The sequence below is a fragment of the Eubalaena glacialis genome, chromosome 8 (assembly GCF_028564815.1).
Source record: "Eubalaena glacialis isolate mEubGla1 chromosome 8, mEubGla1.1.hap2.+ XY, whole genome shotgun sequence".
In the NCBI taxonomy this organism is placed as follows: Eukaryota; Metazoa; Chordata; class Mammalia; order Artiodactyla; family Balaenidae; genus Eubalaena; species Eubalaena glacialis.
Genome location: NC_083723.1, coordinates 76105607 through 76131862, shown reverse-complemented (window position 1 = coordinate 76131862; position 26256 = coordinate 76105607). Strand labels below are relative to the sequence as shown.

The 26256-nt window shown below is 40.9% G+C and overlaps 1 pseudogene and 1 gene segment (V, D, J or C); both read left to right on the top strand.

The window, feature by feature from the left end:
- Nucleotides 1-4692: 4692 nt before the first annotated feature.
- LOC133096617 (cAMP-regulated phosphoprotein 19-like) lies at nt 4693-5006 on the top strand (annotated as a pseudogene).
- Nucleotides 5007-7551: 2545 nt separating this feature from the next.
- Nucleotides 7552-8082, top strand: LOC133096616 (T cell receptor beta constant 1-like). The segment is given in 1 exon segment: nt 7552-8082. A coding segment is annotated over 1 exon segment (531 nt).
- The last annotated feature ends 18174 nt before the right edge of the window (nt 8083-26256 follow it).

The following is a 26256-nucleotide window of genomic DNA, read 5'->3' as shown; positions in this document are numbered from 1 at the left end:
TTTCTTCTTCTCTACTGCATCTTTCCTGTTGACATACAAACATGCTTCTTGGTGCCCAATTTTAACAACAAAAGAAAAATCCTCCCTTGACTCTACATCTTCCTCCAGCTATTGCCCTGATTCTCTGCTAATTTTCACTGTAAAAAATCCTTGAAAAAGCTGTCTGTACTTGTTGTCTTCACTTCTTCTCATCCCATTCTTTCCTCAACCCACTTCGATGTTGGTTTTCTGCACTGACATAATATAGGCTGATTTAAATTCTATTAGTGATTTCTTTTACATTTTTCAAAAACATTCCTAAATCTGTATTTATCTAGATATCAAAGATCAAGAATCAAACAACTTTCTGTTTCCTACTATAGAAGGCAAAAAATTGAGTCCTTTTGCTTTCTCTGTGTCCTTTGCAACTTCCAGGTCTTCGTTAATTAATCTAGGGTTTTAAACCCCATCATCGTTCTTTTTAACATAATCTTTTATGAATTTTTTAAATCATTACATTCAACCTTGCATCCATATTTATACCAGTTATAACACCTATTTCTGCATATTTTATGTTTCAGTGCTCTCTATACATCTTTTTTTCTGTTAGCACTCCTCACGATTTAATACGGATTCATCTCTCATTGAATTGATAGACGCGTACAAATACGTATTTTCGGGAAGAAAACCTACATAGTAAATTTTCTAAAAATCTTAAAGATATGTAAATGTCATTGTATTGCTTTCACACACAAATTTCGGTGGGCTTAGAATTTTTGTGTCACAATCTTTTTTTTCCTAACAAATTCTGTAGAAGAGCTGATCTCAACACTGGCTATGTAATCCTGCTTCAGATTTGATCAGTCTAGGATGAGTATTACTCATCTGTGATTTTTATAAAGCTCCAAAGGGATGTTAATGAGAAGATGGTGTTAAGAAGCACTGTCATAGGCATTTTTATTGTGTTCTGGACGGCCAAAAAGTCTGAGAACAACCTGAAACTGTTTCCTTCTTAGGTAACTTGTTTTATCTTCTTGCATGCCTAGGTTTAAATCTAAACTCTACCGTATTGCAGCTGTATGATGTGGATGAGGTTATGTAAATTCTCAGAGCCCCAACCTCATCATCTCATTGCTGAATAAAGGTATATTTATGTCTTATACCACTCTTGTAGAGAATGATAAGGTTTAGTTTGCACATAGTAAATGATGCATAATTTTTTTGCTTACCCTTGCAATTCATAAGTTTCACCAGGATATCCATTAATGGATCTCTCAATTCATATCCAATCATGGATCTCTTAATCTCTTAATCCCACCTGAAATGCAAGAAATTTCTCAACCTTCAGATTCAGATCTGGTTTTTTGTTTGTTTAAATAAGGAGTTTTCTTCTACTACATTACAAATTAATTCTATCTTAATTAACCATTCATTCTCCTCTAACAGTATCTATTAGTCATGGGCTAGATTTTTGTGGTCACTCTCCCATATCTTTCATCTTCTCTCATCATTTTCAACTTTTTATCATGTATTCTGAGAGTGCCTTCTCAATTTTATGCTCTACCTCAGCGGTTTTCAGTGTTCTAGAGAAACTTCAGTGAAAGTTCAAGAGAACGCCTATAGGATCCAGAATTTGGGTCAAGGATGAAAGTGTAGTAGATGGAGCTCTGGGACCCTATCTGCACTTCAACCAGAAACTCAGTCATAACCTTTACATGGCGAGAACCTATATATGCTTTCATTAAAGAAAGAGATTGACAACTTTTTTAAAGCATTTAAAACCACCATATTCATTACTTATTCAATTTTCTCTACTGGTGAATTTGGTCTTTTCTGCCTTCAATATGGATTTTAATTTGACTATTCTTTTGTTTCAATAAATCCCTTCCTAAAGATTCTTCTTGTTCATAGAGGTGATTTCCTCTTGCAAATTAATAAAAACCATCAAATTTTACCTTCTAAAATTTTCTTCTGATTCTTCTAGTAAATCTAATTTATTTTTCATGTTTTTCTTCTGTGTTTTTAAAAACACAGGAAGCCTCTCTTCCTTGGTACTATACAGACTGTTCTCTCCATAGTGTACTTACTATCTCCTCTGGACCTAGAAGAATCGTTCATCAAATATAAAGCCAAGAGCAAACTGATGAGCACAGCTCTGAGCCCAGTTCCTGGTAGGTGAGTCAACCAGGATCCTTCACCAAACTGAACAGGGACTGTCTCCATCATTTCCCTAGTCATGAGGGGGAAAATGCAGTTCCCAGGAAAACTGAGGCCATCTGTGGACCAGTTCTCATTAATGAGAAAAAGTAATGAAATGAACAGTTATACATTATTACACTGCCACTCCTGAGAGTTCTCAACATGTATCTCTGGAGTTTTACATCTTAAGGATGTGGCAATGTTGCTTTAATATAGGAGTAGCCATGCCAGAAACAGTATGGCTTGAGTTTCTTAATCCAGTCCCATCATCAAAGGAAGCAGTAGAAATTCCTCCTGGATAATGGAATATGCCCAGTGCTCATCCTTAATTTTAAGAGCAATTACAGATTAGATTAGGAGCAATTTGAGGGAAGGGACTGTGTAGAACATCTGCATCTCTAAACACTGGCATAGGGCTTTGCACTTGATAGGAGCACAGATGTCCCTGAATTAAATAATTACATTAATTATATTTTCATAGGTGTTTAATGGATATTTGGGGAAGGTCAGGTCATGATAAGTAAAACTGCAATAATTTAAAAAAAAAAAACCACATTCAGGTAGAGGGGCTAGTGTAAGGTAAGGCAAAGAGGCACAGAGAGAGTGCTTTGAAATAAAAGACCGTTTGAAACCTTTAGCACTACTTAATGAACTTCTCAGAACTAGAAACAAAAATATGGATGCTTTGGGCTTCCCTGGGGGCACAGTGGTTAAGAATCCGCCTGCCAATACAACGGACACGGGTTCGAGCCCTGGTCCGGGAAGATCCCACATGCCGCGGAGCAACTAAGCCCGTGCACCACAACTACTGAGACTGCACTCTAGAGCCCACGAGCCACGAGTACTGAGCGCACGTGCCACAACTACTGAAGCCCGCGCGCCGCAACAAAGAGTAGCTCCCACTCACCGCAACTAAAAAAGAAAGCCCGCGTGCAGCAACGAAGACCCAACACAGCCAAAAATAAATTAATTAATTTAAAAAAAAGACAGTAAAAATATGGATGCTCTTGTTATTGTTATTATCACCTTCATTAAGAAATATCCCATCCATAAACCAAATGTCCTTGGCAGTAATTCTTGGCTATCTAATTATTTCCAACGGAGAAAAGGCCAGACATATTTAAGGCTGCCCTTACACAAAATCACCAATAATCTGAACTTTCCTGATACAGACTCAATCTATCACAATGAGGCAGGCTTTTACTATGTGTAATGGAATCAAATTTATCTGAATCAAAAGCCATTTTGTATGTCACTAATGTTCTTTGTGACTTTTGAGAGCTTATGAATTTATGCTTTTAAGATATATTTACATACTCTTCATTTGTCCATGCAGGGCAAACAACTGAGAATAATTTTGGGGTTTATTAATGTATCTTAAAATGGTATCTTTCTTGGTTTACTGGCTGAATCCAGCCCCAATAAGCTTTTCTTATTAGAGTTAGCTCAGGCCAGCTTCTGTTTTGAGACAATATTTAAGGTCTCACAATTTGTGGTTTCTAATCCTCAGTACCACCAATTGGCATATGGAATTCCTCTCCTCAGGTTCCCTCTGAGCACTCATGCTGGTTCCCATGTCCAATTTTCCCACCCTCTTGAAGGATGTCGGTGAGGGAACTTTTACCGTTTTCCCGGGTTGCTTCTCACTCTCTAATCCCCACAGTCTGAGGATGAATTATCACTGCTTATGCTCCACTTCCTTCCTGCCATGCAGAAGCAGACCAGGCAAAACTCTTCGGCTGCCCCACCTGCAGTTGGGAGGCTGTATTAGTCATGGTCTCCAGAGAAAAAGAACCAATAGATAGATTGATTGATAAAATATATAATAATATATATTATTACATGATATATAAAGCATGTATCATATAATAATGTATAATAGAAAGAGGTTCATTATAAGGAATTGGCTTACACAATTATGGAGGCTGACAAGTCCCAAGATCTGTAGTCAGCAAGCAGAGACTCAGGAGAGTCAATGATGCAAGTTCCAGCTTGAGTCTGAGTTCAAAGGCAGGAAAAGACCTATATCCTAGCTCAAAGACAGTAAAGCCAAAAGAAAGAAATCTTTCTTACTCAGTCTTTTATTCTACTTAGGCCTTCAGAGGATTAGATGAGGGCCAAGAACATTAGGGAGGGAGACTGCTTTACTCAGTCTACTGATTCAAATACTAATCTCTTAAAAATACCCTCATAGACACACCCAGAATAATGTTTGACCAAATATCTGGGCACCCCGTGGTCCAGTCAAGTTGACACATGAAATTAACCATCCCAGAGGTTAAGTCAGGTCAGTTCCGGGGGGGTGTTGTGTAGAGAGCCTTATTTCCATCTCCAGCACAAACCACCTTCTCTAATCCAGTTTTCCTTGCGACCCCAAACTAGAATAATATGGCTGATCCTCCACTTTTATCTTCATGCAAGAACTATATCTCTAAAGTTAATCAAACCCCATAGTGGAGAAGTGGGGTAAGAGAAAGCAGTATATCCACAGAAGTCCCTGAGGCAGCCTCCACAGAGGAACAGAAGGAAATGGAAGATAAAGTGACTAGTCCAGAGAAAGCTGAAGAAGCAAAATCAAAAGCAAGGTATCTTCTTCTGGGACAAAAGCCTGGAGGTTCAGATTTCTTAAGGAAATGATTGTAGAAAGGGCAAAAATATTTTGATTCTGGGGATTACAACATGGCTAAAGCAAAAATGAAGAACAAGCAACTTCCTACTGCAGCCCCAGATAAGACAAAGGTCACTGTGACCACATTCCCACTCCACAGGTCCATCCTCAACGGAAACTATCTCTTGCTGCTAGCAAGCTGGCTGGCTGGTTGAAATAGCTGAACTGCGTGAATCTTCTAATTCCCATTATTTCTCCTTAATACGTTCCTTCTCCACTTTTTATTTCCCTTCATTCACTAAGTCATTTGAGAGTGATAGCTTTGCAGGTAGCAGTAGTGCGTGCTGCTATTGTAAAGTAGTATACATGTGTACGGTTTTGGATTAGTTTAACAGTGTACTGATGAAAAGAACACATTAGAGAAACATAAAGTAATCTACTTGAAAATAACTGTATATAATACCTAACTTCGAGTGTAGGACAGTCCCAACAAGTAACAAGTAAGTTTTACAATTTTAACGTTTTGGCTTTCTTTAATTCATCTTAATCATAGCTTTGTATTTTACTTTTATTTAATATAATCTCTGTAGTACTGATTTCTTCTGTATTTTCAGATTTTGTAAAACAAAATTTTAAGACCACTAGTCAGAAGAAAGGTCACAATTTTCAAACACAGATAGATGGGGCTCCAAAAGATTTGTATCTCTGTGCTTGAACTTGAATGGCCTTAAATCTGTTTCAGCTTTAACAGTAGAATTTTACTTGGGCAATATTTGCCCATTCTGGTGTAACTTAGGTGACTCTAATGCTTAACAGCTGCCATAGAAGCTAGCATTCTTATTCAGTTCTACAGCGTTTCAATACCTTTTGTTGCTGAAGATGTGACTGAAGTGTGCATGTGCATCAACTGCTGAATTCACTTTTGTGCCATTTTTGTAAACACGATAGTTTTGTACAACTTTTCACAAATGTCTGTATTAATTTCACGTATTAAAGAGTAGATGATGTGCCAACCAGAAGCACAAGAGTTCCTACACAAAATTCTATATGTCATTAGAGCTTTTGTATAGTAAGAGTAGTTTACAGTCTTGTGGTTATAGAATACCAAACTGAAATCTTTGCTCAGTCTGCCATAGACTTAAGCTTTTTCATTCATTACTAATATACATGACATTCATGTCACCTTGTACAAATATGATATGTTGTTTAGGCATATCTTTTGTCCTACACAGAACATTTCATTTTGATTTTTATGAAAATTACAATTCATGTAACTTATATAAACTTTTTAATTGTAGAAACTTTTTACTTCCACAGTCAATTTGAGGGACACTAGCATAAAATACTTTGCCTCATGTGGCCCCTCCCTCCTTTTTTTCCCGATTCTTTGACTCAAACCATGTTGGGCTATGCTGTTCAGTCTATTCAGAAGCACAGGAGTCTATACCCTTACTCTTGAAATTTGTGCTGCTGAATGCTGCATTTTATAACACACTAATGATATTTTCCTTATAATTTCTCAGTTGTTAATTAACCACTCTTAATCTTACACTATTATTAATATTTGACAAATTTTTAAGTAAAAGGAACTTTATAATTAAACAAATGCTTGAGAAGGCTGGCCCAGGAACCTATATCAAGATGAGCTGAATTTCAAGTAATTATACTGAGCTAAGTGAATTAGGCTTTTGACAATTAGAGTAATATACATGATAGGTGGAACATATTCATATTAAATATTTAGTATTTAGATATCTTGCTTCTGTGGATGTCACTTTAATAAAATATAAATTTAATTTTATTTGTGGTTTATCTGGTTAACAAGAACTTTAATTAACAGACCACTGGGACAAATTTACTGCTCTTTTTAGGAGCTTTCCCCATACGTTGTGATTCTGTAGCATGACAATGAGGATCAGTAGAGCCTAAGAAGACAGTATTTCTTTTTTTTTCTTCATCTTTGACTTGCAAAGGGCCTCCCCTCTTTTGGATCCAGGCATGTTTTCTGGATCTTGGCTTCATTTGTATATGTGCTTTCCTATGACCCCAAATCATCATAGATGGTGCCTTGAGCATAGCATCTGCACTTAAAGCTGTCTAGCACTCCGAGGAAAACTTGCTTTAAAAAAAACACCTGGAAAACACCTGTCTCCTCAGAGAATCTCCAGTTCCCTTTTGGATGGAGACTATCTCATTCATCTTCAATTCTCATACCTTAGTCCACAGTCAGAGGTGCTCAATAATAGCTTTCAGATGAGTCAAGGTGTGCTTCTCCCTTCTTCCAATATCAAGAAACACCAATTTGGAACAAGAAGAGTGGCTTATTTTGACTTGACAGTATAAATTTGGCCCCTTTCTAAACTTTTAAAAATGAAATTTATGAAGATTCTCCTCACCTCACAACTAATCTCTTTTGGACTGAATGTTTGTGTCTCCCCAAATTCATATGTTGCAAACCTAACTCCCAGTGTGATGGTATTTGGAGGTGGGGGCTTTGGGAGGTGATTAGGTCATGAGGGCGGCACCCTCATGAATGGGATTAGTGCCCTTACAAGAGGGGCCCCAGAGAGCTCCCTCTCCCCTTCTGCCATGTGAGGTCACAGCCTTCTATGAACCAGGAAGCAGACCCTCACCAGACAGCCAGCACATTGATCTTAGACTTCCCAGCCTCCAGAACTGTGAGAAGTAAATGTTTGTTCTTTAAGCCACCTAGTCTATGGTATTTGTGTTATAACAGCCTAAATTGACTAAAGACACAACCCAGCATGGATCCTCAGCCCTACAAGGAGGACCCCAGCCGGAACGACTCCAACTGCTGTCTGAGCAGACGGCTGAGGGTCTCTGCCGCCTTCTGGCACAGCCCCTGCAATCACTTCTGCTGCCAAGTCCAGTTCCACGGGCTCAGGAACAAGGATGAGTGGGAGCAGGACTGGCCCAAACCCGTCACCCAGAACATCAGTGCCGAGGCCTGGGACAGAGCAGACTGTGGCTTCACCTCAGTGTCCTATCAGCAAGGGGTCCTGTCTGCCACCATCTTCTACGAGATCCTGCTGGGGAAGGCCACCCTGTATGCTGTGCTGGTCAGCATCCTGGTGCTGATGGCCATGGTTAAGAAAAAGGATTCCAGAGACCATCTCCAAAAGTGCATCCTGAGTCATTCTTTATCCTCACCTTGGATTCTCCTAAACGTGTTTCCCGTCTGTGTTCCTCAAGAGTTTCTCTCTCCACCTCTTATCTCCCTCTTACACAGATATCTGTCCTTCTCTCAGCTTCCCTGCAGACTGAGATTCCACTGAATCTGAAATAGACTAAATCAATAAAAGTGGATGGGCTTGATTGTGTCCCAGGAAAAAAATAAATAAATAAAATAAAGACATGACCCAATATTCCACTCAGATCATTATCACCCCAATCCTGATTTTTGGAACCATCTGTGGGAACTGAGAAAAAAGAACATGGAGCCTGCTGGGAAATACCATGATCTGTGTATTACTTTCCCCTAGCCTTTTTAATTGGATCATCCTGTCCACAAACCAAACCCAGAGCAGTGTCTTCCAAAGTGCAGTCCCTATTGAAAATTACAGATTTCTTAGCCCATTATTCAGTGGTTCTGAGTCAGTCAGAAGTGAGGCCTAGAAATCTATTTCTCTTAACTTTTCCCAAGTGATTCTGATGTGGGGCCAGGTTCAAGAACTACTGTTCCAAATAGCAAACATTGGCTCTAGGTGACCACTCATGCACTAACACACACACACACACACACAGACAGACACTCACACACTCACACGCAGACATAGTTTCCTTCTGATGTAATTATGCCTATGTTCCCCCCTCTGGCCTCATATTCCCTTCCTGCCTCAATTTTGATACCCATCCCTGACCCAGCTGGTTTGGGTCATCCTCTTGCCTGCCCTGGCTTGTTGGAACTTGGGAACATCTGTGCATTTGGTAGCTTTTCTCACTCCTCTATTCTTCCCCCAGGGCCTTAGAAGCTCTTCATTCTGCCTTCTCGGCTCTCTAAAGCAACACAGGTCCCAAACACTCCTCCTCTACCCCAAGGAGAGGAAGGCATTCAGGCAGAGCCAGTTAATGTCCTTATCAAAACTCCAGTGCAAAGCACAGGACTATAAGCAAGCCTGAAGCAAGCAGGGGGCAGAAAACTACATCCTGCTCCCTCCTGCCTCTTCCTAGGAGGCCCAAGGGGCCCCTCCCACCACTCTTTAGTAATTTAAACATAAGCCCAGTTTGATTTTTTTCATTACACAATACATGAATGTAATCTTGTTGTAAAATAATTTAAAACAACACTGATAAGCTAAAACTGCAACACCCCATTTTCAGTCCCCTCCCCAGAAGTAACTGATAACAAATCAGTTTGGTGTATATTGTTACATTTACATATACTAAGTTAAATAAGTGGTTCTCAAGGCAGGGAAAGGATTTTTCCCCCCAGGGGACATTTGACAATATCTGGAGACATTTTTGGCTGTCACAATTGGGAACTGATGCTAGCATCCAGTGAATAAAGGTCAGTAGATGCTGATAAACATCTAGTAATGTACAGGACAGCCCCCATAACAAAGAATTATCTGGCCCAAATAGTGTCATGATTGAGAAATTTGAAGTTAAACTATGTGAAACTGCCAATGGCCAACCAATTTTGACCTTCAAAAAGGCAATTTAGTATGGTACAACCATATATATATATAATATATAGATAGACATATATTATACACACACACATGGAAATATATAGTTCTATTTTACAGAAATGCTTTAGAACATATGCCTTATTCTATAAGTTTCTTTTTTCCTTTAACATGCCTAGAAGATTCTCCAAGTCAGCAACCAGCGCTCCATCCGATTCCTTTCTGGTAGCTGTAGATATTCATTGCTGAGAGGCTCCTTGTGGTCCTTTAACCAAACCTTTTGGAGGGATGCTGGAGATTTCCAGTTCTTCACTATTATAACCATGCTGCAATGAGCATCCTGACCCATCCCCTTCTCCCCACGTTAATTAGGTCTCAGGTGGGGCTGAGGATGGGGGACACTGAGGACCAGAGAGGAAGGGGTTGGGCTGCGAGGGAGGGCAGAGAGTCATGCTCTCTCCAACTCTGCTTCCTCCCTTGGCCCTCCTCAAGGACTGGTTGCCACCAGCTCACATAACTGCTTATTTCCCTGCATAGCAGTGGCCATTTCATGCCAGGAGCATTTATGGCAGAGCAGTGTGAATTCTGAAACCTGTTTGTTAGACTTTCTACCCTGCTATTCTCGTGGGGTGAGTAAAAGCTCAGGGAGTGATTTACACCACTTGCCTGACTTTCAGGCCTCTCCCAGAGCTGCTGGGAGTTTCTGTCACACCTCCTTGAAACCTCGCAAATGTCAACACATCACTCAGCAAACCCCCCCCCCCCCACGTTTTCTAAGCCTGAAGTATCCTTATATCCAAAGAACTGGAGCCAGAAGAAAGCTTTGCTTTCCCACAAATAGTTTAAGGGTGTTAATTATCATGAAAACTACATGCAGACTGTTCAGAGACAAAAAGACACCCCTCCCTAAGTGTTCCGAGAGAACAGCATATTGTCATCTGAAAGAGTAATTTATTTCCACATAATTGGCTCTATAAAGGGCATCTTCGGTGTCTAATTCCCTAAATAACTCGGGGCCTACTGTTGCCAGCACTGACCCCACAGGGGAAGGAGAACTGTAATTAATTGACTCACTTATGATTAATGCATTCCAGCTTTCCTTTGCTGCCACTCTTCTAGGAGAAAATTGGCCAGTCTTGTGACTCTATTTCCAAGCACCTAATTCATTTAAAATAAGAAATCTGGATGACAAACAAGAAGTTGGGTGTTAATGGAAGACCCTTGGAGGCTGCACCTTTCCTGCATGTCCTGTTCATCTCAGAAGACTGTCTGAGAGAGGGACTTCGCTCAGCTCTCAGCAATAAGATCCTTAATACACAGTTGTAGATACCAGTTTGGTGTGGGGGGGGATGCTTTGGTTTCCTGGTTTATTTAGCAGCTATAATACCTAAAGGAGGCAGGAGAGGAAGAAGGGAGGGAGTAGGGAGGTCACAAAAGGCAGAAAAGAAGACCCATAAAAACATTTTAAGTGGCTCCACCTCTCCACATAGTATGAAGATACCTATCTTGGATCACACCCAATCAATGTGATTTAATGAGCAACAACTATGATGCTATGATGTAACATACGCTGCAAACATTTTTTTTCCAGGTTATCTGTGAACATCCTATTGTGTACTTTTAAGTGCTCTTATTTGAGCTCAAATTCATGAAAAAGAGTAACTGAACAACTTGGGAACCTACACATAGCTCTTCATTCATCCAACACCATTTTTTAAGCAAGGCTAGATACCAGGCACTCCCTCATTATCCTTCTGTTCACCCCTGTTTCTCTACCAAAACCAAAATGTCCTCTGTGCCCCATTCTTTCAGTCTTGCTAGACAATTGAATCCATATTTAGATAACTGTGCTGCTCATACCTCCAGTGGATGAATTATATTCACCAGTTCCAAGCTGTATTATTCCAAAGGGGTATATATTGGTGTCCTTAACAGAGTACCCTGATAAATCCTCTACTATTACCATATTATTCTATTTCCAAAATCATCTTTCAATTCACCTCTCAACTCTGACTTTCTCAGGCCTATGATGGCTGGTATAGATTTTTAGTTTACACATCCTGGACAATTCCAGCGTGAACTCAGGATCTCCAGGAGTGGTGGATGGGCTCTTCAATGTAAAGATTATAGCTAGAACCGCCTAGAAAAATGACCTCCAAACAAAAGCCTCCAAATGACCAGCAGTTCATGTATCAGTTGATACCTACAGTAACCCAGTGAGGAAAATGTCACTGGGGTGGGGGTGGGGAAGGGGGCATCAGTCACAGCCTGCTTCAAGAAGTTTACTTAGATGTATTATTATTTACATTTTATAGATGAGAAAATTGGGGTTCAGGGGTAGGTATCCACCTTCATGCAACTCCATCAATGACACAAATGCTCACAGAGTATCAAATTTATAATTCTTTTTTTGTCAATACTGATTCAGTTTAAAAAAAATAAAGACATGTGCAGCTTGAGGAATTTAGGAGGTAAGGCATGAGCTGTACTTCAGTGCATGAAGTTCCAAATTGATGGTAATCCTCTGGGAACCCACACAATTGGGTTCCAAAGGTTCCCAGGTGCTCACTTTGGCAAGTACCCCAACATTCATGGTTTCAAAGACCTAGACTCCTAGCAGATGCCCAAACCCTCGACTAGCCATTGTTATCTCTCTACAGCAAAAGCTCACAAACTTGGGCTGCACATGAAGACCAACTGGGGAGCTTTAAACAAATACAAATGTTCAGTTCCCAAGAGATTCTGATTTAGTCAGTCTGGAGTAGGGCCCTGACATCAGTGTTATTTAAAAGCCCCTCAGGTAATTCTCATGGTCAGTCAGGGCTGAGAACCACTGGCCTACAGACATTCTTGGCCCACGGCTGCCATTACTGAGGTCAGGAATGCTCCTACTCTCTCTTCTTTGCCTCTTCTGGGGCCTATCCTCTCAAGTACCCTCTGATAATTCCTTCTACAAAGGCCTACCAAAATTGCCTTCACAATATTCTTTCCCATTAAAAAATGAGCTTTTTCACAGGGAGTAGGGCACAGTGAGAGGCTATGGACAAAGGGAAATACTGCATTATTATTTATTATTGAAAATATATTTAGCATCCACAATGTGCTGAAATAAAGGATTCTGAGATTGCCTTATCTGTTTTTCGGCTGCTATGAGCACAGTTAGTCACAGGGTTTTATATTCCTCTATTTAACTGCCTGTGAAGTTAATAGGCAAATGCAATGCTGGAGTTGAGCTGGTTCAACTCTGAACTCAATATACAGCTTCTAAAGAAAGGAGCAGTTGTTGCCTCTAAGACTGCAAAAAATCCAATTAAGTATCACTTTCCCCTGCTGTTAGACAGACTTAGACCCTGGGAGTAATGTGAACAACACCACATGAGCATCCAGGACAATCACCATGCCCCTTTTATTGAAATCACACCCCAGCCAGCAATTAAACAAAAAGTGCAAGAATTTTAATGCAACCCTCTGGCTTTTAGTTGTCAAACAAAATACTATGAGAGGCAGGGGGTGATGAGGGCCAGATAATAAATTTAGAAAGAAAAATGTACCATTATTCTGTTTTCTTTTTCAAAGACGAAGCATTCAAGGTCAGCAAAATAGATTACACAGATATTTTCCCAAAAGATGTGTCTTTTGGGATCTGCTGCCCCAGCCTATGTGCCCCTCCACGTGTGCTCCACTGTAATTAAGATATATGTGCTTTTCTGGGCTTTGGGAGTTGCTGACAGACAGCTCAGCTGCGAACAAAGTGTAAATCGCCAAAGGCAGATGCTCAATGTTAGAAGGTGCCCCAGGCAATGCCAGGCAGTGCAGCTACACCTGGGACCTAGGCAGACTATAAAGCAAGGTGTTACACAGTTTCAAGACACATAACAACTGGCATTTGACTTTGGATTGCTGTCTTTCCTCTCAAAGATGGAGATGAAAGGGTATTTCCAAGACTGAGCAATTTCAACTAGTTCTTGCCACTTGCCCCTCCAGTCCTAAGAGTCAAACTCCCAGACCTCATCTGGGAACTCTTTCCTCCTCAGACTGACTTTGGATGGGCCTGGTTCTGTTTCTGCTCCAAAGCATGAACCTAACTCCTCACGTTGTGAGTAAAAGAAGACAAGGTGGCTGTGATGAGCTGAATTATGCTGCCCCCAAATTTATATGTTGAAGCCCTAACCCCAGTACGTCAGAATGTGACTGTATTTAGAGGCAGGACCTTTAAAGAAGTGATTACATTAAAGTGAGGCCATTAGAGTGGGCCCGAATCCTATCTGACTGGTGTTCTTATAAGCAAAGGAGATTTGGACACATAAAAGACACCAGGGATCCATGGACACAGGGGAAAAGCCATTTGAGGACACAACGAGAAGACCACCACCTGAAGCCAAGGAGAGAGGCGTCAGGAGAAACCAAACCTTGTCATTTGTCGATACCTTGAACTTGGACTTCCAGCCTCCACAACTGTGAGAAAATTAATTTCTGCTGTTTAATCCATCCAGTTTGTGGTGTTTTATTATGGCAGCCCTAGAAAACTAATACAGTAGCCCTCAATTGACGCAATGGAACCTTGTATGCAATTGACATGCAAATAAGAGAATAGTCTTTTTTGTTGTCAAGGAAGACTGAGTGAGTGAGTCCTCTCTATCTGGCCACTCTGTACTATGCAGACAGCATTGAGCTCTGGCACCTAAACCAAGGAGCAACTTCAAGAGTATTGAATATCAGCTGTGAGGAGAGCTGATATTTCCACAGTGACCTCTAGAGCCACACCTGCTCATAAATATAGTAAGGAATCCCAGCCAGCCTTGGAAAGTGTTCCTGGGTGTCTGCTAGAACTTGAAGGATTCAAATTCAATTATGAAAGTGACCAGGGCATTTTACAGACCAGGGCAATGCTTCTTTTGGGCTACTGGGGGGCTGGGGAAGTATCCCATAATCCTCTTCTCATCAATGGTTAAAAGTGATGTATAGCTAATTGTTTCTGAGAACTTGAAGGTGAAGTGCCCTCAGAAGAGTCTGCTGACATTCCTGGAAGTCAAGAACAGCTGGGGGAGTGGGCGGCTGTAGCCCAGTGCTGTGAGGACTGGCCCTCAGCACACACATGACCAGGGGTCCTGAAGAAGGAATCTCTTGGAGACCTGTTGTACACAAGTCCATCCAGACCCTGCCTCCAGAAGGGGTCCCTCATTTCAGACCCTAAAGTCACTTCTGAAACACTACACATTTCTTACAAAACTTTATTATCTTGTAGGACAAAGCCACAAGTGATGAGGTGCCATGTGACTCAAACTTGTCTCTATTTATTGACCAGAAAATATCCACCAGTCAGATGTAAGTTCTCATGGCCTCTGCTCCGGTGCTGGAGTGGGGACGGGGGTGAGTGGTGGGTGGGGATGGGGGCTTGTCCTATACCAGCCTGAATGAGGCATACACAGCTCACCAGAGTCATTATCATATTTAATATCCCAAAGTATTGCTTCATCAAATTTGCACAAAAGCTCCCTGACTTCCCAGGATGAATTTCTTTGGTGCTACAAGTCACAAGAATTCACCAGGTTCACAGCTGGGCCAACTTCCTGCCACTGACAGTCCTGGGGGGTCTCTTATGTGAGCTACCTAGTCCACTTGTCAAGTGACTTCTTTAAAGAATTTCCACTGCTTAGAGTTTTCTACATTAAATTATATTAAAACATAAGCTGGCCTCATTTTGTTCTATAATTTCTCTCCTCACTTTTCCTTGGATTTCCACTATAGCGTTAAACAGTATTATTCTTAGTTTTGATCAAACTTCAATTTTCTACAACTATACTTCGATAAAATTAATTATTTTTAATTAAAAAAAATTTTTTTAATTAAAAAAATCTTCAATTTGTCATCATTTCTAAACTTTATTTTTCAGTTTCTGGATTCCACATTATTGGCAAAATGAGATAAGAGTAAATTTTCCTCCTTAGACAAGAGGAAAATGAACCTTTGAATATACTGAAGAGGCCCTATTTGAAGGATCCTTGAAAGTTATCTTAAAGGTCATTTTGTGCTATGCATATTCACACACACACACACACACACACACACGTATATGTGCTCCATTTGCCAACTTTGAAAGTGGCTTCTCCATATACAAGGTTTCCTTCGAGTTCTACAAGGAACCCCCTTATAGTATTTTTCTGTGTGGAAAAGTGCTTTCTTCTTTAGCCTTCTTGGAAATCAGTTCTTCTCAGAGCACTAAACTTGGGTAGACCTAAATTCTTTGAAACACTTTTCTACTGGTTCATAATTTCTTTTTGATTCAAGTTCCCTTTGCCTGCTGATTCTCCACTGCTTTACAGTTCCATCATTACTGTCATAGAGTATGGCAGCAGCAAAGAAAGAAATATCTCTGCCAACTATCACACTAATGTATCTCATCACCTACTTGATTGGATTTACTCTTATCTCATTTCCCAAGCATCCTGACAAATTCTTCTCTGAGCTGAATGGCTTTTCCTAGCAGATATGTCGACACTCGGCTTCTAAGAATCTCTGTCCCTTGTTCTCCCCAGTAAGCCATCTTTCTTCTCAGACAAAGGTGCATCATCCAATACATACCTTGTCAGTGCAACTAGACATGTATTTATAATTTTTTTCCTGGACTTTATCATGTTAGTAGGAGCAACTATCCTATCTATCTGAAATGTGCAAAATCTTTGCTCTACTTTTCCTAAGCATTTCCTCATTGCGATAACTGAGGTAAATGGTAAGATTTATCTCACTTGAGCATTACAAAAAAGCCAATAGGAGAAATACTATTATGATCATTCTGTATTAAGTAACTGAGGACTCAGAAAAGGGAATTCACTTTCCCAGGGTAGTGAAGCCACAATCCTAACCCAGGCAGTGGTACCTGCCAGCATTCTTTACTTCTGGTTTGAATACTATGACTGGGGAGGGCGGGATGCTTAAGTGATCACATCAACCAATTATTGATATAAGCTTAGGGATTGTCCAAACACCCAACACAACATCCATCAAGGTGACCCAAGGGAAAGGTGACTGGGTGGTAACTGGACAAAGAAACTGAAACTCAGTAATTGCATTGTGCTTTGTGAAGAAAGAATATGCTGACAAAAAGAGGGGTGTTACATCTGCTTGTTATCTGTAGAAAGAATTCTAATATAAAACATCATCAGTATGAAGCCAGTGCTATCCAGAGGAGAGACTGCCCAGGCCTAGATCCACGAAGGTTTATGAACACCAGTAAGGCAATGCAGATGTCATAGTGGAAGTGGGTGCAGGCAGATGCTTCCAGACTGGCCTGGGCACTCTTCACACCAGACCTGATCACCCCAGCAACACCCCAGAGACAGGGAGGGCTGCTCCTGGAGGAGTGAAATCCTCCTCAGGAAACCACGGCCGGGAGTTGGGTGAGTAACCCAGGTGCTGGGGAAAGCATTTGGCATACATTTTCTCATTTAATCATTTCAACAACCCTACGAAGTATTGTTATCCCCAAATTGAGGTGTACTTACCTAAGTTCACATAGAAAGGAAATGGCTTTAACTGTACTTGAGGTAAGTGTACTGACTTTTTTGGGATGGTTTTGTGTGTGTGTGTTGTGTGTGTGTGTGTGTGTGTGTGTGTGTATGTGTGTGTACACAGGCAAAGAAATAGGGAATCCTGTGTGCCCAAATCTGTTTGTTTGAGAGAATTCTGCAGTATTCAAGAAACACAGCCCAGGACTCCAGGCTCACTTCCACAGGGAATCAACATGAGACTTAATCTCCAGAAGAAGCCAGAGAAGTTCACGTTCCACAAACAAGATACTTAACAGAAAGGCCAACTTACTGGCATAGCCCTTGAGCTGATCGAGAGCTTTCTTTAGATAACTTGGGAAGTTTTAAAAAGGCTGAGGTCTTCCCAGCACCCCCTGAGATTCTAATTTAATTGGTCCAAGGTATGGCCAGAGCAGGGGGGATGTTTTAAAGCTCCCCAGTGGTTCTAACGTGCAGCCGTGGGTGAGAAACACAAGGAGTCTTTCAGATTCCTTCGTCAAGGACAAGACTGGCCTCCAGAAACTGAGAGGGAATGTCTCGGTCACAGGACTCCAGCAGCTGAAATGGGAGAGAATGGGATGGGGCAGGGAGCTAATCTGGTCAAGAATAAAATGTTCATAGCCCAGAGCTCTTATTTTCCTTCCTTCCAAAAATCTTAACAAGTGTGGCAAGAAATGTTGATTAAGCAGAGATATTGTTTGCCTATCAAACTGACAATGTTGTATGATACTACCCATTGGCACTGGTGAGAATACAGTGGTGAGGGCCCTCTCATTTATTTCAGGTTGAAGTCAAACTCTACAGCCTTTACGGAAGGAGACTTGCCAATATGTGTCAAGAGCTTTAACAATGCCTGTAGCCTTTATACATGCATAAAAGAGAGGTATGGAAGGACATGCACCAAATTAGTGATTTTCTCTGGGTTTTAGGATTTCAGGTGAATTACATTTCCTTCTGTTTACATATGTTTTCTGTCTTTTACATAATGAGCATAATGAGATTTGGGGGAGAAATATGAAAGGTAAAAATAATGTTTTATTAAGTTTTGCATCTTTGATATGACTTTTATACTCAGGTATTTCCCACCACTTCTTCCCCACAATTCCAGTTTTGTTTCTTTGGGGTCATAAGTCATATGCTGACAGACATAACTGCAAATGGATCTCTGTAGAACTGAGCACGGAACCCTGGGATCTGTTTCTCAAATACTTCAGGATTCTCTCAAACAAACAGATTTGGGTGTGCAGGATTCTCCATTTCTCTGCCTACAGATACACATAAAAAAATTTTTAGGGCTTCCCTGGTGGCACGGTGGTTGAGAATCCACCTGCCAATGCAGGGGTCACAGGTTTGAGCTCTGGTCCAGGAAGATCCCACATGCCACGGAGCAACTAAGCCCATGGGCCACAACTACTGAGCCTGCGCTCTAGAGCCCGCGAACCACAACTACTGAGCCCACATGCCACAAATACTGAAGCCCACGTGCCTAGAGCCCATGCTCCGCAACAAGAGAAGCCACCGCAATGAGAAGCCCATGCACAGCAACAAAGAGTAGCCTCCGCTCACTGCAACTAGAGAAAACCTGCACACAGTAACAAAGACCCAACGCAGCCAAAAATGAATAAATAAATAAATAAATTTATTTAAAAAAAAAAATTTTTTTTAAAAAGCACATTTGAAATGTCTTTTTCAGTAGGATTGCTTCATTATGAAGCCCAAACATTCACTAAGCATATGGATTCTGGGGTCAGGAGTCTTGTTGGAATCTAAGCGCTGTGGGCAAATTTATATCTCTTTGCCTCACTTTGCTGAAGTATAAAGTGGGGTTGAGAAGAAAAGCTATCCCAGGGGACAGAGATGATTTTTCATTGAGTTTAGTGAGTTTCAGCCCTATTCTTCCGCTTGAGAACTGTGTGACCTGGAACACGCCTCAGCCTCTCTGAGCTTTGGATTCCTCATCAGTCAAAGTGGGATGATAATAACAAACCTGCCCTTCTCACCTCAGTGTGAGCACCAACTGAAACAGTGTATAACAACTCTAAAGTACTGTGCAAATGTCATTTAGTATTCTTACAAAAGTTTTTATTTCATTCTGTTACATCTGTTCCGTTCACCCCCCTATGACTGTATGGAAGCCAAGAACAGGATTGCGCTGTTTGCACTTTTAGGAAAGCAAAGAGGCCCAAAGCCTTCAACTCCCCTCATCACTGTCAAAACAAAGGAGTGACTTTGGCAGCATTTCAACCCCATGATGTGTGTCGAGCCCCAGGAACCTGGCAAGGCACAGCCGTCCAGTCACACCCCTGAGGTGACTGCTCAACTTTGTGGATTGTAAATAAAAACTCACACAGTTCTGCCAGAGAAGCCATGCTGCCATCGTAGGCATGGATGTAACTCCGTGCAACACTTGAGATTTTCTAAATGTCACATTTCTATAGCTCTCTAAATCAACTGTAAACTACTCTGAACACTCAGCCCTGGGTGCTGGCAGGAATTCAATCTTGGTCCTAATAGCCATGCCCTACTCCGCTCTCTGGGAGTGTACGAGATGCTCTGGCTAGCAGGGCACCCAGTGCAAAGGTTGTAGCCTCGGTCCAAGGCAGCTTCTGCTCCCTGAAGCTGCGGTCAAGCCCTAACCCTGCAGCTTTGTGCTGGATTCTTTTCTGTGTAGACTTAGGGAGACTCTTGACCTGGGTTTTTTGGAACGTAAGACCACAGACTCAGTATTGTAAACAAACTTTATCTTTTTCTAAAAGTGGCTGTGCAAGAAGGCAAGAAGATCAGAAGCCAACACAATAGAGGATGGGCAACCACCACACCCAGTTCCTTAAAAGAGCAAAATTATAGACTTTCTCTTCCATCCTGGTACCAAGCTAATATCTGCTGAAGAACTGCTCTGTGGTGGGCAGAGAAGGGTCTGGGCTGCTCAGGTGAGATGAAGGTGACATGATAGCCAGAGGAGGGAAGGAGGTGCCTTCTGGTCATACCTCAGCCACCTACAAGAGGGCTAGTTGTCAGAGGTAATAGCATGCATTTGAAAGAGCACACAGTATTTGTCCAGTAAGATGTTTGGGATCCACCATTTTATTGAGGCTAACGTTATCTCTATCAGTTAATGTAACATAACATTTTGTCTATTCAGGGAGTTTGGCAAATAAAAATCCTCTAATGGCCAGTTCCTGACAGTAAACTTCATAATGTTTCTCCAGGTTCAAGAGAGTATAATTAAGTTGTTCCAAAATAGAGATTTAAGTTATGTTCTGGCTTCCTGTTTCTGTGACTTGCTTTCCCACCAGCCATCTTCCCCAAGCTACTACAGATCAGACTGTGTTATTCTCCTACTTAAAACCTGCCAATGGCCTTCCATATGGTTAAAATAAAACCCAAATCCTTTCCATGAGGGGGTCTCTGTTAACTTGCTGAGTTTATCTCCTTTTGTTTTCTTTCCCCCAACCCCATTCACTTTGTTCAGACACTCCAGCCTTCTTGCTGTTCCTATAATACCCAGGCATATGCTGCCTTAGGGCCTTCGGACTTGCTGTTCCCTTTGCTTAGAATGTTCTTCCCCCAGCTATCTGTGTGGTTTCTACTTTACTTCAATTAGGTCTTCAATCAAACGTCACCTTCTCAGTGAAGACTTTCCTCACCACACTTTTTAAAATATCAACAAACCAACACACACACACACACACACACACCATGTACTTCCTAACCCCCTTCCACCCTTTATTTTTCTGCAAGGTATTCATCACTGACTGACATACTATATATTTTACTTATTAATCTTTTTTATTGTCTATTTTGTTTACTATTGTATCCTCAGTACCTAGCATATGGTAGGTGCTTAATGAATATTTATTGAATGAACGAATGACTTCATGTGACTGCCTCCTCATCATTCAGGTCTTAATTCAAATGTCACTTCCTCTAAGAGGTCTTGCCAACCACACCTAACACACCCAAATACACAATTTTATATTATTTTTAGCACTTAATACCTGGATTATCTTATTTGTTTGCTTATAGATTTATCGTCTGCATCCCACCCTAGAATGGAAGCTTCCTGAGGATAGAGTTCCTGCCTATCTTGTTTACAACTATATCCTTGGCACCCAGAATAATTCCGGGCATGTTAGAATGTTCAATAAATAAAAGATGAATAAATGAATGGCCAAAGGGAAAAGACCTGAGTGGCAGAACAAACTGACCTTCTGAATGAAGTTGTTGGATATAAACTAATACATTTTTAGGGGAACTAAATTGCCCAGTCACATTTCAGTTATATTCATAGTGAATTTACATATTAGGAAACTGAAGGTTCCCCCTCCATGGGCTCCATTCTGTGAAAAAGTAAATTTCAGTAATTGGACTAGATATGGAATGACAGGCTCTTCTGGTCTAAACAAAACTTTTAAAACCCTCATGGATCTAATATCCTAGCAAAGAAGATGGACAGTAAATAAATAATCACATGTGTGGTGAATATTTGCATGGGGCTTATAAACATATAGAGTTCAGCTGGGTTGGGAGGCAGGTATGGTTGTGGAAGACATCCCTTTGAAAGAGATATTTTAAATATTTGTGCTGAGACTTTAAGTGGCTGGTAGAGGGGGATCGTGGAAGAAGACTGGGGAAAGACCATTGGCAGCACAGGGGGACAGCATGCACAGCCTTTTGATGGGACAGAGCCATCCATGTTGGACTCAGAAGGCAGCAGGTACATCAGGAGATGTAGACAGAGCCAGGTCATGCAGGCCTTGTCAGTTATGACAAGGATTTGGGATGTTGCCCTGTGTGCAATGGGAAACCTCTGGAAGTATTTAAATAGGTGAATGTCATTAAAAGATCATCTACCTGTAAGAGAGATTGAGAATGGATGGGAAGAGGGTAACACTGAGGTCAGCAGACCAGTTGGGAGGCTGAGGCAATGATCTAGGAACAGGGCAACCCTGGACCAAGGTCATAGCAGTAGGATGGAGAGAAATGGGGAGATTCAAGAGATATTTCAGAAGAAGAGTGAATAGAACTTGGTGACTGACAGATGATAAAAGGTAAATAGAACAAAGGGGCAAAGAAGACTTGACATTTCTTCCTTGTCAATATGGTGGATGTTGTAATTTACTAAGATCAAGATAATGGGAGAAAAATCAGATTTGAGGAAACATATGTAAACTCAATTTGGGCCAACTTTGTAAGGCATCCAAGTAGAGAAGCCAAATAAGTAGTTGGATAAACAGGGCTGGAGCTCAGATAAAAGTCTGGGCTCTGTTGTCTCCTAAATGGCAATATTAAGATTAATAGACTCTAGAAGATTCTAAGAGCCAGTATTAATCCAACAATCAGCAATATGACCTAGCTCATGATAAGAAGTGCCTTAAGATATCCTAAAAGCAGAGAGGCTTAAGGTCCTTAATAGGCCTTCCCATGTGCCTAATGACAGCCAGGCAATGATCTATCATGGGCTCTCTAACAGTAGAGATAATGCATTATCAAACCAAAGATCCACAGGTCATTGTGGAATTGAATTACAGCAGCTTCTGTTTATTGAACCAATACTATGTGATAAGCCCTACACATTTGCAATCTGGAGATAATCATTGTTAATAGATTTGATACAGGCCTCACTTGGTGTTACCTATCTTGTTATACACATTCTCAGTCAATCCTCAAGACTACTCTATGAGATAGTCATGATGATTGTGCCTATTTTACACACAAAGAAACTAAGTTTCAAAAGAGTGAAGGATTCACCCAAGATCATTCAACAAGGGAATGCAAATGCCAAGATGAAAAATCAGACTTGTCTGATCCCAAAGCCCTTATCCTAATTCAGGCAACTAGTTTCCTGAAGGTAAACTTAACAGATGGTCTTTTTCCTTCTCTGAGGCTTAGGAAACAATTTCTAAGGCCAAAGAACTAATCTCTTTGTTAAGCCTCTGATTATCCTGTCCACACTGTCATTTTCATACTGAGAAATGGGGCCTGGAAAGATGCCATTAGCAGAAAAAGGTCTACTTTACAGTTACAGGACAGAATTGCCAAAAATCAAAATTCCCCAGCCCACTACAGCATATGGTCCTATGGAGCCCAGGGCCCAAAACCAGTCTTTATCGCTTGTTTTTCAGACCCTCCCACACCTAGAGGCACTGTAAACTGACAGATGCAGCAGTGGGAAAGAGTGTCACTTCCTTGATAGGTAACCTTGGGCAAGTGACTTAATTTAAACTACTTTTCTCATGTGCTCCATGGGGCTGATAGTGGTATTACTTCCTATCAATAATGGCTAACCATTACATAAGGCTTAACACAGACCAGGCGCTGCTCTCAGCATCTTACATGTATTAACTCATTTAATCCTTTCCACAGTCCCATGGGAGAGGCTGAGGAGGACCTGTTATTCTCCCCATATTATGGAAGAGTAAATGAGGCTCAGAGAGTTGAGTAACTTGCCCAAGTTCACACAACTAGTAACAACAGAACTAAGACTTGAACCCAAGCAATCGGAGAATGTCTCACTACCAAACCGTACAACAGCATTTCTGGCACAGTACCTGGTGTGCTTAGTTAATTCTATGCCATTATTTTCATTGTAATAATCATCATCATCATTTAAAAACTAAAGCAGAAGATAGCATTTAAAACTGAGGCATAGCAGCACAACTCCAAAGAGCAGACACCCAACCTTTTTAGAATTGTCTTATAAAAAAAGAAACGCTATTTGCAAGCCAGGATCTTAAAACCCATCTGAGAGGGATGGCACTTTTTTAAGCATCCCATTTACGCAAGCAGTTCGATAAATGCCAAGGGAGCTGAATAGCACTGCAGACCAACCACTGAGGGAATTCCCCCATAAAAGCTCCCAAAGCCATTTGGAACACAGTCAGCCGGGGGTGGTCAGTGCACTCATCCTTGCCATCTCTGCCTCCCTACCTGGCAAGCTTGAGAAATTGCCACATCCTTTTTAGAAAGAAGAAGAAGAAAATAAAACTAATTAGAAAAGCCTGACATTGCGATGAAAAGCCTGCTTTTAATGCTAAACTCCATCAGAAGCAGTGAGAAGGACTGTGAGGCTGTGAGTGGAGGCTTTGAGGCTCTTGCCACAGTGGGCTCCTCCTCAAAACCTAATGACACCATGTCAGAGGGGCCTTGTCAACAATCCCATTTAAAGCAGGGGTCCCCACTCACCCTATTTTTCTCTGTCGTTCAAAGCAATCCCTAATTATCTCATGTAGCTTGTTTGTTTCTTATCACACACATCGCTGTAGAAAAACACATATTCTCAGCACTTATTAGATGTTCAATAAGTATTTGTTGGATAAAAGAGATAGAAATTCCAGTCTCTATTCACATCTCATCTCCGAAAAACATTTAGGGGTGTCTAAATGTACAATTAACAGCAATCACTACAAAAATTCCCTTTCCTCTCCTACACTCTAGCAGTGCTAATAGAAATATACTGCTAGCCACCTATGTAATTTTAAATTTTCTAGCAGCCACACTTTAAAAAGTAAAAGGAATCAAGCAAAAATAACTTTAATAATGTATTTTATTTAATCAACCTAATATACCCAAAATATTACCAACATATAACAAATATTTATAAGTTACTAATGAGATCTTCTACAGTCTTTTGTTGTTGTTGTTGTTACTAAGTCTTCAAAATCCAACGTATATGTTATCTTCATGGCACATCTCAGCTTGGGCTAGCCACATTTCAAGTGCTGACATGTGACCAGTGGCCACCATATTGGACAGTGCAACTCTAGCACCTTAAAACTCTCAAGAGACCCTCTCTCTCTACTATCTCAGGAAAGCTCTCTCTCTCTCTGCATTTGCTGTTCCCTCCTTCTGGAACTTTCATTCCTTCCCCAATAGGTACTTTCTCATTTCTCGCATCACCAACCTGCATCATTTATTACCTGTTGTTTAATAGCTGTCACTCTACATTAGAACATGATCCCTGTGAGGCAAGGATCTTATTATATCCCCAGAGCCTAGCACACTGCCTTGCATATCCTAGTCCCCCAATGAGTATTTGTGAATGAATGAAAGCAGGAATGAATGAATGAACAAATGAATCCATTAGATCCCATCCCTTCCCTCCTTTGCACCAAGCTACACTACAGGACACAGACCCACCCTACTCTAGCACTCCCATAGTGTGAATCATGTTTTTGTGCAGGGTCTTAATTATTTTGGGGGCCATGAACCCTTTGGTAGTCTGTGACACCCCTGGATACTTTCTCAAAATAATGTTTTCAAGTGCATAAAGTAAAATTCACAGAATTACAAAGAAAACTAATTATATGTAACTACAGTTGGCAAATTTTTCTGAAAATTGTATATGGTAATATAGCACTTTTTAATAACACACTAAATAACAAGATATAACAGCCAGTCTAATAATTTCCCTGATTTTGAAGTAGTCCTAAGCGTACATGCTATTGAGAGATCTGTCAAACTATAATGTGATGTGAAAATATTTATAATTCTTATGGGTAACAATGTCTAATATTACTCTATTCCTAATTGAAGGAAATGCTACATTTCAATTAGAAGTTAGGGGAAATAAAGATGAATTTTCCTTCCCATCCAAGTTCACAGACCCTGAATTCTATTCACTTCTTGGCATCTATGAACCCCAAGAGCCTCTGTTTCAGTGTGAGAATTCATCTCCTCAGCTTTGTCCTTCTTTTCATTAGAGTGAAGGATTTGAGAATATAATTACAAAATGCTTCAGTACTCCTTTTCCACTGCAGTCTGGGGGTAGGGGGGTGGAGAATGAGGGGTGGGGCGGGGGTTGATGCATTAAAATATAGGTATTCTGGAAAAAAAAAAAAAAAGGGACTTCCCTGGCGGTCCAGCGGTTAAGACTCCGCATTTCCACTGCAGGGGGTGCATGTTCGATCCCTGGTTGGGGAACTAAAATTCCCGCATGTCACGTGGTACGGCTAAAAATTATCTACCTATATGTATATATAGATACAGAAATTCTGTCCAAGCATCATACACACTAGTCAGAAGCACGAACATTAGACTCACACTAGACTGGCTCTGCCACTGCCTAACTTTGTGACCAAAGGCAAATATCAGCCTCTTTGAACCTCAGGGCTTCACCTGTAAGAGGAGGTAAGATTTTCTACTCACAGGATGGGCAGCAAGATGAAATACGATAATGAACTTACTTACTAAAAGCCAGGCACCGCATGTGCACTCAGTGAATATTTCCTGCAGTGTTGTTGCTATTTCTATTGGCCCATGTCTGTCTTACCCCCTTTCTCTAATAAGACCTCCA